Source organism: Glandiceps talaboti, chromosome 13 (genome assembly GCF_964340395.1).
Source record: "Glandiceps talaboti chromosome 13, keGlaTala1.1, whole genome shotgun sequence".
Lineage (NCBI taxonomy): Eukaryota > Metazoa > Hemichordata > Enteropneusta > Spengelidae > Glandiceps > Glandiceps talaboti.
Genome location: NC_135561.1, coordinates 24,335,109 through 24,350,560, shown reverse-complemented (window position 1 = coordinate 24,350,560; position 15,452 = coordinate 24,335,109). Strand labels below are relative to the sequence as shown.

Below are 15,452 nucleotides of genomic sequence, written 5' to 3'. Positions count from 1 at the left end.
TGTACTGGAATGAACCATTCTGTAGGAGGGGTGGAGAATTGGATTTGTAGTTTACAAACAAACCTTTTTCGAACAAATATTTGTCATTTGGGCGCACAATGCGTAGAATTAAGACTATAGCACATATTACATTGCTTGTTTGACGTCAATAGTGTCTTTTGAAAAGTTGCACTTTACCTAAAGTCTCGCGGACTGATTTCCAATATGGCGTCGGTCATTATGCTCATTAACATATTCATTTTTTTTCAAATTTCAAAAAAAAAATCATAAAAAATAGAAGAGAAGACGTGCTGACTTGAAATTAACAAATCTAAGTAAGCTACCCCCTGTGCATCAACACACCAGATATCAAAGCAATCTGACTTAAAGTTTATGAGGAGTTGATGAAAAAGTCATTTTTGGAAAAAAAAATCATAAAAAATTGAAAATGGCACAGATCAACTTGGCATGAACAAATCTGAATAGCCTCCCCCCAGGGCACATGCACAACAAATATCGAAGAATTCCGACTGTCACTTTCGGAATAGAAAGTGAAAATATAAAAGTTTGACGGACACCTATGATTCACTCTACTCTCTATACCTCAATACCCACCTATACCTAAAGCTACGCTTTCAGCTTTCGCTGACAGCGGAGCTAAAAATCTGTATCTTCAACAGTTCTTGTCCAATTTTAGTCATTCAAGTATCATTTTCCTTCTTTCACCGAGTTCTATCGAGGTATGGCAGATTTAATGAGCAATATGTGCATTGAAAAAAGTGCCTGACCTGCCTACTTATATATCAGTTTGGAAACACTTTACAACAAATGGTCTAGCCTGTCTTACATGTATCAACGTATTGCAACAGATTAGTCTAGCCTGGCTTATTTTTCTTTGATATTCTAATTGTGTTAGGCGGAGATGGGATGCAGGTATCTCGCCTTTGAACTGTGCTTCTTACAACAGCAACTTTATAAGCACTCTTAAATAATTGTAGATCCTTATTTAATTACTCAAAATTTTTCTTCTGAAAATTAGCACAACTGATGAAATATGTCCCTTCAGAATAATTTTAAATTCAATCTTACCTGTGTTGATGTGTATCTGGATGTTGCAATAAAGTGTGGATTGTATGTCTCGCTAACTTGCCTAACTGTTCATGTGTACAGTTAGGCAACACTAAAGGCATATAATCAGTCAGGACCTGCCAATGACTTGCCCATGATGGCCACAGCTGAAATAGAAGAAACATCACTAATTCATACACCAACGTATGGCTTCACAAGTACTACGGTATGTAACTGTCTTGATAGTCATGTCAATTTCACAAAACTTTGTGCAAAATATTGAATATTTATACTCTAAATTAAAATTATAATGGGTTGAAAACTGGGTTACTTGACATATTTCCATGGTAACAATGTAGTCATGCAAAACTTAAAATTGTGCTTACCCAACTAAATAACGATGAAAATAATGTCAGTGGTATTGCAGCACAACTTTACAGTTCATGTTATTTTTTTTTCAAATGTCTATCCACATACCAATCCATCCCTGTTGTTACCTTTGCTACCATCATTTAATTGTTACTATAGGCATGGTCTTGTAGCTAAGCATATATGTTCATGTTTAGAATGTTATCCACTTGTCTGTCCATCTCTGTTGTTTTGTTATCTTTTGTCATCATTTCATTGCCATGCTCTTGTTGCGATGCACACATACAGCTGTATGTTCATTTTTAGATTGTTTATCCACTTGTCTATCCATCCCTGTTGTTATCTTTGCATAAACACAATTATTCAGCTGTTGCTATGGGTGTGGTCTTGTTGCTAGACATATTTGCATACATGCTTTGAATGTTTAGTCACTTCCTTTCCCCAAAACAATATTTTTTCAAGAATATACTGACATTGGGCTGTTGCTATATCAACAGTCATTATTGATAGTGCAGCCATGAAATCATAACTTTCTGACCAAAATTAATGTTGTCAACCAAATCTACATATTATCATTAATGTGAACACAATGAGGATTTCTCATCTACATATCCTCAGAAACATTCCCACCAAATTCTAGCCAAATCTGGCTGGTAGTTTTGGAATTAGAGATTTTACAATGTCCCATTATTATACCTAGTAGTAATTTGCATATCACTGATGAGTTCACCATGCTATGATCAATTCTATATTACCTACACATCATACGAATCTCCCAACCAAATTTCAGATCAATCAACTTTGCAGTTTTACTAAAAGTAGGGGTATTGGTGTAGCAAAAGTGTATTTGGCTGTTGCTATGGGCATGGTCTTGTTGTCAGGCACATTTGCTAACATTTTAAAAATCTTTATTAACTTGCCTACCCATCCCAGGTTCTCTCTTTTCAATTTACATAATTCGGCTGTTGCTATGGGTGTTGTCTTTTCCTAGGAATATTTGCATACATTTTTTGAATGTTTGTTCACTGCCTATTAATTGTGGTTTAATATTATCTTTACTTTTCTTCAATCTTTATTTAACTTGCCTACCTATCTCTGTGGATATCTTTGTAATATGCATCATCATTTCACTGTTCCTAAGGGCATGGTCATGGTTGGTAGGGTCAATTGTGTTACAACAGTAACTGCAGAATAACACCTCCAGAAACACTCCCACTAAGTTTCAACCCCATTCACCATGCAGTTTCAAAATGTACATGTAAGTTTTTTACCATAACTGACATTTAGACCTAACTGTCATGTCATGAATACAACTTCATCTACACATGCACAGATGCATCGGTTCCCCATTAAATTATAGCCCAATTTGCTCAGTAGTTTTGGACTTATGGATTTTTGACCAAACAGTTTTAGCCCTAATTTGCATACTACAGATGGGATCATCATGTCATGAACAATTCTTAATCTATACACAATGAAGAATGTTTCAACCAAATGTAGGCGCAATCTGCTCAGTAGTTTTGGAATTAAAGATTTTTAACCAAAAAGACACATTTTTATACCTAATTTGCAAATCATCGAAGTGATCATCATATCATAAACATTTCTTAATCTAAACACCCCGAAGAACATTCCCACCACATTTCAGACTGATCTGTAAAGTAGTTTTTGAGGTTAAGTTTTTTGACAAAATATCACATTTTTTGAACCAAATCACACAGCAGTGGTAAGATCATTTTGATTTGAATAATTTCCCAAATAGACACCCAAGGTAATATACACACTAAATATCATAGCAATCAGTCCAGAGGTTAAGTTGTTTACACACACATACTTCCACACTTCTACACATACATACAGACAGACATACATACACTTCGTCATGCCTATAGCATGAAACACAGACAAATAAAAAGACAGATTGGTAATGGCTATTGTTCGAGGTGTTAATCTGGGGATTAACAGCTCGATCCTTGCCTCGGGTACGCTACAAGGGTCTCCAGCACTTTCAACGTTACACCGAAAGCTATTGAAGTCTCTCTTCGGGTACTATCAGTGTTTTGTTGTTTAAACAGCACCGTGTCATCGGTAAGGGTCAAAGGTCCGATAGAGTTATTTCCAACCGGAAGTCGACAATTTCTGCAGAAACAGCTTGAAAATCGAGTGATATTTAGCCGAGTTATTGCCTTGTAAAACTTGCTTGTTTGGGACGGTCAAAATTATGAATATATAATGAACATATTTGATTTAAAAATGCAGAAATATGGAATTTGTTACACACTGTATGACAAATTCTGACGATAGGGCAAATTGTGTTCTATGGCTCTATAGTAAGTTACACTCTGGGATTTTCGTCCTACCCACTGGGATTTTTGTCAGAAAAGTACATACTTTATTCAATAGTCGTAACACTTCCGACGTTTACATGAGGGTCTATGCATTCATCACCCATGTCTGAACACACAAGCTGTTAACGGGTTCCCAATCAATTTAACGGAGTGGAGTTCCCACTGACCCCACAGCAGTACAAGTGTGGCCATGATCAAAGTGAAACTGTACAACGGAAAACGTACAAAATGCTTTGAAAATGATGTTTTAACTAATAAAGAAGGCAAGCTAGCTTAACATCATAAAATATCTTCAGTATGATTGTAATTTTTCTTGGAAAACAATGCGTTGTCTGATTGTATGGTTTGCTTTCCAGCATTGTACTGAGAGTCGACTGTTTTTATTTTGATTCATAACATGCATGTATCCCTGTCGCAATCAACATAAAAAAGACGCAACACTAACTTTTGTTGCAATAGTGTTGTGTCTACTGTGACCTGGAAAATTACCTGCATCGTGTCAAACACATGTTTTTGTATATAGTGTCGGTTGACAACATGAGACAGTATGTGTTTACATGTCAACAATATTTGATGTGAGTCGGCTTCAAGTCCGCATGAGAGTTCAAGTGCCAATATTGTAAGTCATCTATTACATTTGATGATTCTGTCAGTAGGATAGCAAACTTTCCCATCGAAATATCGCGTAGTATTGTGTGGGTTGTTGATTTATGCGAGACTATATTGAATTTGGGCAGATTCACACGTTGGAAAGTTATTTCCATGACAATAGAGTAATGTTTACTCAAGGCTATGATTGAACAAGTCATTGAAAATAACATAATCCCCGCTATGATTGGGTTTTAAGGAACTGGCAGTTTATGTTGTCATTTTCAAACCTGGTTAATGTTGTTTGGCCTCATATGGTTGTTTTTGATATCACTACTCTGTTCAAGCAGGTCTGAGTTATGGCTTTGGACATGGAAAATTCGCAAACAAAATGGTTGCCAGGCAGCCATATTGGATCATATCACAACAACAATGAATATGCACATGTATGTCATAGAACACTGTCCTAATACCAACTTTGAATGAGATCTGTTCCAGCATGTCTGAGTTATGGCTTTGGACGGGGAAAATTCGCAAACAAAATGGCTGCCAGGCAGCCATATTGGATTGTATCACAACGAAAATCAATATGCACATGTATGTCATAGAACACTGTGCTAATACCAACTTTGAATGAGATCTGTTCAAGCATGTCTGAGTTATGGCTTTGGACATGGAAAATTCGCAAACAAAATGGCTGCCAGGCAGCCATATTGGATTGTATCACGACAACAATGTACATGCACATATATGTCATAGAACAATGTGCTAATACCAACTTTGAATGAGATCTGTTCAAGCATGTCTGAGTTATGGCTTTGGACAGGGAAAATTCGCAAACAAAATGGCTGCTAGGCGGCCATATTGGATCGTATCATAAAACAAATTGACGTGCATATGTATGCCATAGCATGTTGCCCCTGTACCAAGTTTGAAAAAAATTGGTCCAGGCATCTCCAAGAAACAGCTGCGGGCGGACGGACGGACGGACGGACGGACAGACGGAACCCAATCCATAAGTCAATGGGAGAAGGCTTGTTACCAATCTGTCTTCTCACTTGTCTGCGCATCAACCTAAGAAGATTAGTTGTGCCTCAGACCACTATAGAGAACAGACTAGAATCGCCAATTGTGTATTAGGTGTGAATGAGGCTCTAATCCCTCTTCCTACTGTCACTATCTACCTTCAAGCGTGCCTTTTGTTTTAAACTCTCTCCGAAGATTGCCGAACCTTGTGCAAAATGACCGCCCACCGTGTATTCTATGACCGAAAACGAAGATCGTCACACTGTCAGAATCAAAATCACTGCAGTTTCGGATGAGTTATGCTATGTTGAAGTTGCTTGTTCCTAGCAACCTTTATTTATGAATATATAATAAGTGATTTTTACAAGGATTTTGACACAGATATTCAAATATTGTGAGATTATTGGGGGGTTTTCTTGGCTAAGTCAGAATGTGAATTATCGAATCATCTATTTCTGCACTGTTGAACATATGCTACTTTTTGCTGTAAGTTCTTTTGAAAAAACGGATACTACTGTAGGTCAGGGATAAGAATAAACTACACTTCACACTCTATTACCCTTGCTTGTAGCCTGTTAGTTTTTTTCTTTCTTCAACTGGATTTATTTTATCTGCTAGTCGTTTCTGGGGATAATCTGTAAATTGATCGGCAGTGTACAGTAATGAATAAACAACCTGTGTGACTCAAGGTATAAACTTGTAGTGGATTATTCAACGCAGCATGCTTTGTGCCTGGCTAGCCAGCTTTGCTACTCGGTGAAGTGAGAAGATAGACATGGCGGCAGGTTGATATTTACAATGTTTTTATATTACTGGAAGTTATGTCAGTTGATTTTAAGGTTTGAGGATTTCCCTTTCTGATTGGTGACTGATACTCTCGGACAGGATCCAGGCAAATTTCTATTTAGATTAATGGTAAGTCAGCCAGTGTAAGCTCTTACACTTGCTTCATTTTTATGACACATTCACTTGTTTCCACTCCAGATAAGGCTAGAAGAACATGCAGAACTGATTGTGTGCATGGCTTGACCTTAGTGGGCGATGATTTGTACAAATATGTGATAACTTGGCTACTTTCAAAATTTCATAAAAACTTCATAATTTCCCATAAACTATTGTCTCATTGAGAAAATCCTCCTGTGAAAATTGGCAGAGTTCACTATCACTGCAGACTACAGTAGAAGAACAGTGAACATCAAAATTTGGCCGCGTGCCAACTGTTCATTATTGCTCATTTTAGACATCCTAGTTTGATGTCTAGACCAATGATATAATATACTATAGTACATAAGGAACACATTTTGAGATGTCTGACAGACTGTCAATATCCGGTGGGGGGATCTCTGGCCCTAGCTGCAATAATTGTAGCATTTGCTGTGTTTTCGAGGGCTTTTGCTTCTGTTTTTGTGTTTTTTGTTCCGATGTTTAACAGGAAGCAAATGCTTTAATTCCTGTAACGTTAATGCAAATAGATGAGATCATGCTGAAAATTTGAGAGAGATGTCAGCGTACTGCCAGTTTCAAAATGCTACATATGCCTATTTTGATGGAATTGGGATACCTCTGAACACTTCTTGGGTCTTGAAGGCTATGCAATTAATGTTGGAGTTAGGAAATGTCCGATGTTTTGGCAGAAAAATCTACCCAACTTAGCAATTCAAATCCTACTAGTTTCTGTCTATTTGTGTTTACATTACAGAAATTGTAGTGTTTGCTTCCAGTTAAACGTCAGAAAGAAAAAACTGCACAAAAACAGAAGACAAAGCCCTCAAAATCACATTAAACGCTACAATTATTGCAGCTACTACGTGATCAAACATAACATCTTGACTTTGTTGATAAATGGCCCCTAATTAGGATTAGATTATCGCTAAAGCAAATAAGTGACATCTTCACACCAAAAGCAACATTTCTAGTCTCTTCTCTATAATAATTTGAGGTTGTCCTAAAAATTGTAATTCTGAGTTCATTTCCATTAAAAATAGCATATATTGGGTGGTGGTGGTGGTGGTGGTGGTGGTGGCGGCGGTGGGGGATTTTGCTTTATTTTAGTCTTCATGATTGAATTACTCATATTTATTATTTATCTTTGGGCTTAAATTCTGTTATGTAATGTGCTCATGTCATGTTGTACAGATTATACTGTGATGCAACACTACAAAGTATTGTTGTACAGATTATACTGTGATGCAACACTACAAAGTATTGTTATACAGATTATACTGTGATGCAACACTATCAAGTATTGTTATACAGATTATACTGTGATGCAACACTACAAAGTATTGTTATACAGATTATACTGTGATGCAACACTACAAAGTATTGTTATACAGATTATACTGTGATGCAACACTACAAAGTATTGTTATACAGATTATACAGTGATGGCAATGGGAAAATTTATGGAAATTTGTACTATGAGATTTTTTAAAATGTGTTTCAACTCTTACCTCAGTAGTCAGACTGTCTGTGTTACTGTCCTCACCAGGTAAGTTACATAAATGAAGTAGTATATGACTGATATTCTGTTGTGCTGTACTACATGATGGTGAAGCATACTGTACTAATATCTGTTGTTTTTGTAAAGCTAACAATCCCTGAAATAAAATAAATAACATGGTAGTTATTGCCAACATCAGATGTCTTTTAAAAAAAAACTTTGTATGATAAAAAATAGCACCAATGACACCGTAACACAACTGTACAGTTTTTAAAAATGTTATCCACATGCTGATTCAAGTGAGGTGTAGGTGTTTTGCTTTGGTTACCATGATTACCCTGGAGACTTTTGGGGTCCCCTGCAGGACTGAGTTGTAATTTCTGACTTCCTATGTGGAGTGTACCTTCAAACAAATCTAAGTTAGCCCTATTAGAATTAAGAAAATCCAATCCCAATAACATGTCATCTGAAATTGGGGCAACATAGACTCCTTCCCCATCTAATGCAAATCTGATCCACTAAGAAACCTTTCATTTGCATTTCACGTCCCACTGTTTGCATAGGCTTAATAGAGGGGGTTTTAGATCAAACTGGTCATAGAATTTGTCTGTAATTATAGTCACCTCTGAGGCGGTATCAATCACTGCCTGAGATGCATGCCCTTCACTGGGTTCACTTTGCCATTGTCGCAAACCAAGGCCTGTTTTACGACAACGTTCTTAACGAGCCTCCCACATTATTTCAAAGTGTAGCGGAAAAAATAACAGCTCTGGTTTGCGAGAATGCCCACTGGGAATGGAACCAGATTGTAATTGACAAATTACTACTTCCTCATCATCGTTTATATGGCTGGGGGGTTACATGGGGGATTGACTGAAGATTCAGTCAAAGCCATTTTCAACAATAACCTTGTTTTCTATCTGCCTAGTTTTCTAAACTTTTATCAATATCAATCTGTTGTCTTGTTTGCCAGAATTTTTTTTTGTATTTAACAAATTTTTATTTTATTGTTTGCCAGAAGTTCCTTTGTGCTGATTCTGGGAGTTCTTGATGGTCGTATCTTTTTGCCAATTTGGCTATTAGGTCAAAATAGTTCCTTTCTATTAAGGCAGCATAGTAGGTACTTGCCCGTCCTGTCAAACACCAACAAAGTTGGTCTCTCCTTTCTCGCTTGTTCCAACCTTGCTAGTCGGTATACCTTATAAACTTGATGTAAAACACTCTCCACTGTTCTTCACCATCACATATACAGGTTTTGGGTATGTGGTGAGATAGCAAGTACCTAATATATCTATCCCTACCCTAATTATATGGTGGGGATCAAAATAATGCGTCTTACGCATGACCCTGTTCATACCTGGATGGCAGGTGGATTGTGTAAAGGAGCGTTCAGGACCCAGACTTCTATAGTTCACATAGTTTTCCGGATCACTATAAGCATATCTCTGGTCATCCTGTCTATCCCTATAGGTATGTATAACATCCCATGTATCCATGTATCCCTACCCCTGGTATCTTCAGTTTCCCTACAGTACATATATCCCATGTATCCCTACCCCTGGTATCTTCAGTTTCCCTACAGGTACATATATCCCATGTATCCCTACACCTGGTATCTACAGTTTCCCTACAGGTACATATATCCTGTGTATCCCTACCCCTGATATCTACAGTTTCCCTACAGGTACATATATCCCATGTATCCCTACCCCTGGTATCTACAGTTTCCCTACAGGTACATATATCCTGTGTATCCCTACCCCTGGTATCTACAGTTTCCCTACAGGTACATATATCCCATGTATCCCTACCCCTGGTATCTACAGTTTCCCTACAGGTACATATATCCTGTATACCCCTACCCCTGATATCTACAGTTTCCCTACAGGTACATATATCCCATGTATCCCTACCCCTAGTATCTACAGTTTCCCTACAGGTACATATATCCTGTGTATCCCTACCCCTGGTATCTACAGTTTCCCTACAGGTACATATATCCTGTGTATCCCTACCCCTAGTATCTACAGTTTCCCTACAGGTACATATATCCTGTGTATCCCTACCCCTGGTATCTTCAGTTTCCCTACAGGTACATATATCCTGTGTATCCCTACCCCTGGTATCTTCAGTTTCCCTACAGGTACATATATCCCATGTATCCCTACCCCTGGTATCTACAGTTTCCCTACAGGTACATATATCCCATGTATCCCTACCCCTGGTATCTACAGTTTCCCTACAGGTACATATATCCTGTGTATCCCTACCCCTGGTATCTACAGTTTCCCTACAGGTACATATATCCCATGTATCCCTACCCCTGGTATCTTCAGTTTCCCTACAGGTACATATATCCTGTGTATCCCTACCCCTGGTATCTACAGTTTCCCTACAGGTACATATATCCCATGTATCCCTACCCCTGGTATCTTCAGTTTCCCTACAGGTACATATATCCCATGTATCCCTACCCCTGGTATCTACAGTTTCCCTACAGGTACATATATCCCATGTATCCCTACCCCTGGTATCTTCAGTTTCCCTACAGTACATATATCCTGTGTATCCCTACCCCTGGTATCTACAGTTTCCCTACAGGTACATATATCCCATGTATCCCTACCCCTGGTATCTTCAGTTTCCCTACAGGTACATATATCCCATGTATCCCTACCCCTGGTATCTACAGTTTCCCTACAGGTACATATATCCCATGTATCCCTACCCCTGGTATCTACAGTTTCCCTACAGGTACATATATCCTGTGTATCCCTACCCCTGGTATCTACAGTTTCCCTACAGGTACATATATCCTGTGTATCCCTACCCCTGGTATCTACAGTTTCCCTACAGGTACATATATCCTGTGTATCCCTACCCCTGGTATCTACAGTTTCCCTACAGGTACATATATCCTGTGTATCCCTACCCTGATATCTACAGTTTCCCTACAGGTACATATATCCCATGTATCCCTACCCCTGGTATCTACAGTTTCCCTACAGGTACATATATCCTGTGTATCCCTACCCCTGGTATCTACAGTTTCCCTACAGGTACATATATCCCGTGTATCCCTACGCCTGGTATCTACAGTTTCCCTACAGGTACATATATCCTGTGTATCCCTACCCCTGGTATCTACAGTTTCCCTACAGGTACATATATCCCGTGTATCCCTACGCCTGGTATCTACAGTTTCCCTACAGGTACATATATCCTGTGTATCCCTACCCCTGGTATCTTCAGTTTCCCTACAGGTACATATATCCTGTGTATCCCTACCTCTGGTATCTACAGTTTCCCTACAGGTACATATATCCTGTGTATCCCTACCCCTGGTATCTACAGTTTCCCTACAGGTACATATATCCCATGTATCTGTTTTGTTTTTACACCATCTAAGAAATAATAACCCTTCTAATTACCTCATCTCCACTTTGTTGGGGTGAAGGTTTTTTTTGGAACTGCACCCCTTGGGTTTATTTGGGGTTGTGTTTTCTCTGTGTGCTAAGGTTTCCATGGGGGTTTGGGTTGCTAAGATAACTGAAGTCTTTGAATTTGCATACTTTTCTGACTCCCCTTCCTCACAGCTAAGGAGCGATAACAAGGTCACTTTCGTCTTCACCTGAGAAAGGTGTCAAGTCTATTCTGTGTACAAATTCAGGGGAGGACTTCAGAAATTGTATTTCTACCAAGTGTTCTACACTTATATTTCCATATTTTTTGTCTAAGTCTAAATATGGCTTTTGTAGACTTGGGGCCAATAGCAGGAAGGTCTTGTAACTCTTTCGCAGTGCAATCATTGATGTATATCTTAGCCATATTTCATCTTAGTACCAAAAAACTTGCCTTGATAGTGCTTGCTATGGCAAGTTAACTGTTAACACAGACTTGTACAGTAAACTATCTCCTAAAGTTGATATGAGTACTCAACAGTAAACAAATAGAACTTGGAAATACACAGGTATATTCTATAGGTGTGTACAAATATTCAACATATGGACAATAAATATACAGTACTTACTATCTCCTACCGTAGTATACAAGTCATTGAGAATGACATAGTTCCCGCTATGATTGGGTTTTAAGGAACTGGCAGTTCATGTTGTCATTTTCTTCATATCACTAATCTGATCATGCAACAACACTTTTGAACCTAAATCTGGGGGGGGGGGGGGGGACGACCTGTTCAAGCATGTCTGAGTTATGGCTTTGGACATGGAAAATTCGCAAACAAAATGGCTGCCAGACAGCCATATTGGATCGTATCACGACAACCATGAATATGCACATGTATGTCATAGAACACTGTGCTAATGCTAACTTTGAATGAGATCTGTTCAAGCATGTCTGAGTTATGGCTTTGGACATGGAAAATTCGCAAACAAAATGGCTGCCAGGCAGCCATATTGGATCGTATCATGATGAAAATGAATATGCACATGTATGTTATAGAACACTGTCCTAATACCATAGAACACTGAAAAATAACAAACAAAATGGCTGCCAGGCAGCCATATTGGATCGTATCAAGATGAAAATGGATATGCACATGTATGTCATAGAACACTGTCCTAATACCAACTTTGAATGAGATCTGTTCAAGCATGTCTGAGTTGACATGGTAAATTTGCAAACAAAATGGCTGCTAGGTGGCCATATTGGATCGTATCATGAAACAAATTGACGTGCATATGTATGCCATTGTATGTTGCTCCTGTACAGGATTAGCAGTTGGGAGGTCACAGGTTAGAATCCCACTGGAAACAGGGGATTTTTCTGTGACCGACCCAAACCCAGGGTGAGTGTTCTACAGACTCAATGGGTAGGTTGTATCACTCAGCCGTGTCTCACTCACAAGACGAGTGCGAATTTGGGGGGACTCCTGGAGTAATGACTCGAAAAGTGAGGGACGATTACTCACACGGAGCCCGCAGGTGCTATGTTTGCCGGGCCTGGGTGACTCTGGGATAGCCTGTGGACTGACTGGGAAAGCCTTGACAGTTCCACAGCAACGTGATATAGAGCGTGCAACATAGCCCGTCACATAGTCCCAAACCTGAATGGATCTCTGTAGAATTTGTGTTTGTTTGTGTGTATTTGTCTGCATAACAGAAAATCGCTGGGAGGAATTCCCAGCACAAAATTTTTATAAAAAACCCCAAAAAACAAAAACAAATCATGCCTCTGTACCAAGTTTGAAAAAAATTGGTCCACGCATCTCCAAGAAACGGCTCTGGACGGACGGACTGAACCCAATCTATAAGTCGAAGTCCGGGACGGGGACTAAAAATAGATGATGTTTTCAAGTGTCTTGTAGATTTATTCTTTGTACTACTAATATTCAACAGTGACCACAATAATTTATGTGAACACTGTCTCCTACCGAAGTTACAAAAATAATTCAGAAGTTCTGATAGAATTTGAAGTTGCTAATGTTCAACAGTGAGTACACAAAGTATATTCACTATCTCCTACAGCGGTTACAAATATTCACAGACACTCGTTTTTTTTTTCAAACAAAGGTAAGTTTGTAACACTTTGCAGACTATCAGTCTAATTTTCTAGTCTTTTTAATGATTTTTCGAAATTTATTATTTTTCTTTTTTGTTCCAACAGCTGGTATGCACACACTTAAAGTGGCGATATGGATGAGAATTTGGTATTTATTTTGGATTTTTATTTGATAAAACAGCTTCACTATGTTTTTCTACTTGAAAATATAATGTGAAATAACATTTACCAAGTCCATGTTCGCAAATCAATAAAACTGCAAAAAAGATGCAAAAAGTGTAAAAAGTTTGTTATTGTATTAAAGTACAATAACAAACATTTTACACTTTTTGCATCTTTTTGCAATGTAAAAATCCGAAATAAATACCAAATTCTCATCCATATGGCCATTTTAATGGCCTAAACACAAATTATTATCTAACCTAGCTATTCCTATACACACATATTTTTACTTGAAGGTGTGGTGCGCCCTCGTATAGGGCATGCTTCTTTATAAAGCTGACCCAAGACTTAGTGCGTGGTGTACTCTCGCATAGGGACGGGCCTATCTTTTAAGCTCTACCCAATGACTTAGTATCACCACAAAATAAATTGCTAGAACCCTATGCTAACTAAATTGTACCATGGTGCAACTTTTTTGTCGGGCCTACCTCTCTCTGGTAAGCTCTACCCCACAACTCAATTAAAACCACACAAACCTTCTTCTAAAGTTTAATTTATAAAACGGTTTCAACAAACACAAAATTAAGTGACGTGCATATGCCTCACAGTCAAACTCAAATCAAGATTAAAATATCATCACTTGAAATGTTTGATTTAAACCTCTATGAAGATAACACAAATTTGGCTATTTGACCTTGAAGAAGACTTTCAAGGTTAAAGTTCAAGGTCTAAAACAAAAGCTAATATTTGATAATATGGGTGTAGGCACTTGAATGTCACTATCTATTATACCTCCAAGGTTGTGATGCATATTGTGAAATTTAGCAACAAATATGGCTACCATTCGGTCAAATTTGAATATGTTGTACAACGTTGTGACATAGCCTAGGCTATATTACCTTTGTCCCTTGTCTGAATGATATTGGATGTTGCATGTCAGAACAAGTCTTCAAGACACAGAACCCCCCCCCCCCCCCCCCCCAGAAAGACTTCACTTCTATGTGACTGAATGGAGACATGATTTAAAAGATATTGGTGGCAATTGGTGAAAATTACATGAGCACCAAAAATATTGTATACATAGTTCTTTTCTTCACTATTACTTGTAAACATGATTTAAAAGAAATTTGCAATGTGTAAATACTACAATGTGTCTGTTATGGGCAGGAATTCGCTTGATTTTGATAATTGACTCTGAAGGTCAAGGTCAAAAGTCAAGGTGTCCCAAAGATAGCTTGCATCTGATAGTATCGGGTTAGGCACTTCAATGTGAAACGGTATTACAGTTTTTGAGTTATACAGTAAATATTGATTTCCAACAACAAATGTGGTCACCATGCGGTCAAATTTGCATATATCAAAAAACAAAATGATGTGCACATGTCCCACAAGATATGTCACCTTTACGTCAGGTTTGAAAGAAATTGGATATGGCATGTCTGAGAAATGACGTATTACATATGTACAGATGGATGGATGGACAGAGCCCACTGAAGTAGCCTCCCCTTTGAGGGGCTAAAACGATGCATTATGGATGGATGGATGGATGGACAGAGCCCATCATAATAGCCAATCCTTCAAAAGCCAAAAAAATATTGCTGCAACATGTTGATATAAGCTATTGATGGACTTGTTGTAATTACATGAACAGTCAGGTGACTTTTCTTTTCTTACGTTTTTATCATCCTCATGCAATGTTTACTCTATCTTGATTACAGGGTGATTATATTAACATAACCAATGTACCACTATCACCCACTTGTATAATATAGATATTATGTACCACTATCACCCACTTGTATAATATAGATACTATGTACCACTATCACCCACTTGTATAATATAGATACTATGTACCACTATCACCCACTTGTATAATATAGATACTATGTACCACTATCACACACTTGTATAATATAGATATTATGTACCACTATCACCCACTTGTA

The 15,452-nt window shown here is 38.1% G+C and overlaps 1 protein-coding gene across 1 annotated transcript in view; it reads right to left on the bottom strand.

Moving 5' to 3' along the window:
* Positions 1-15,452, bottom strand: part of LOC144444421 (unhealthy ribosome biogenesis protein 2 homolog) — a 257,137-nt gene that overhangs the window by 133,201 nt on the left and 108,484 nt on the right. Inside the window, exons 14-15 of the mRNA XM_078133832.1 lie at positions 7,832-7,978; positions 1,069-1,214 (exon numbers count right to left, since the gene is read on the bottom strand). Of these exons, the coding sequence (XP_077989958.1) occupies positions 1,069-1,214; positions 7,832-7,978 (293 nt within the window). The remainder of the gene's footprint in view (positions 1-1,068; positions 1,215-7,831; positions 7,979-15,452) is intronic.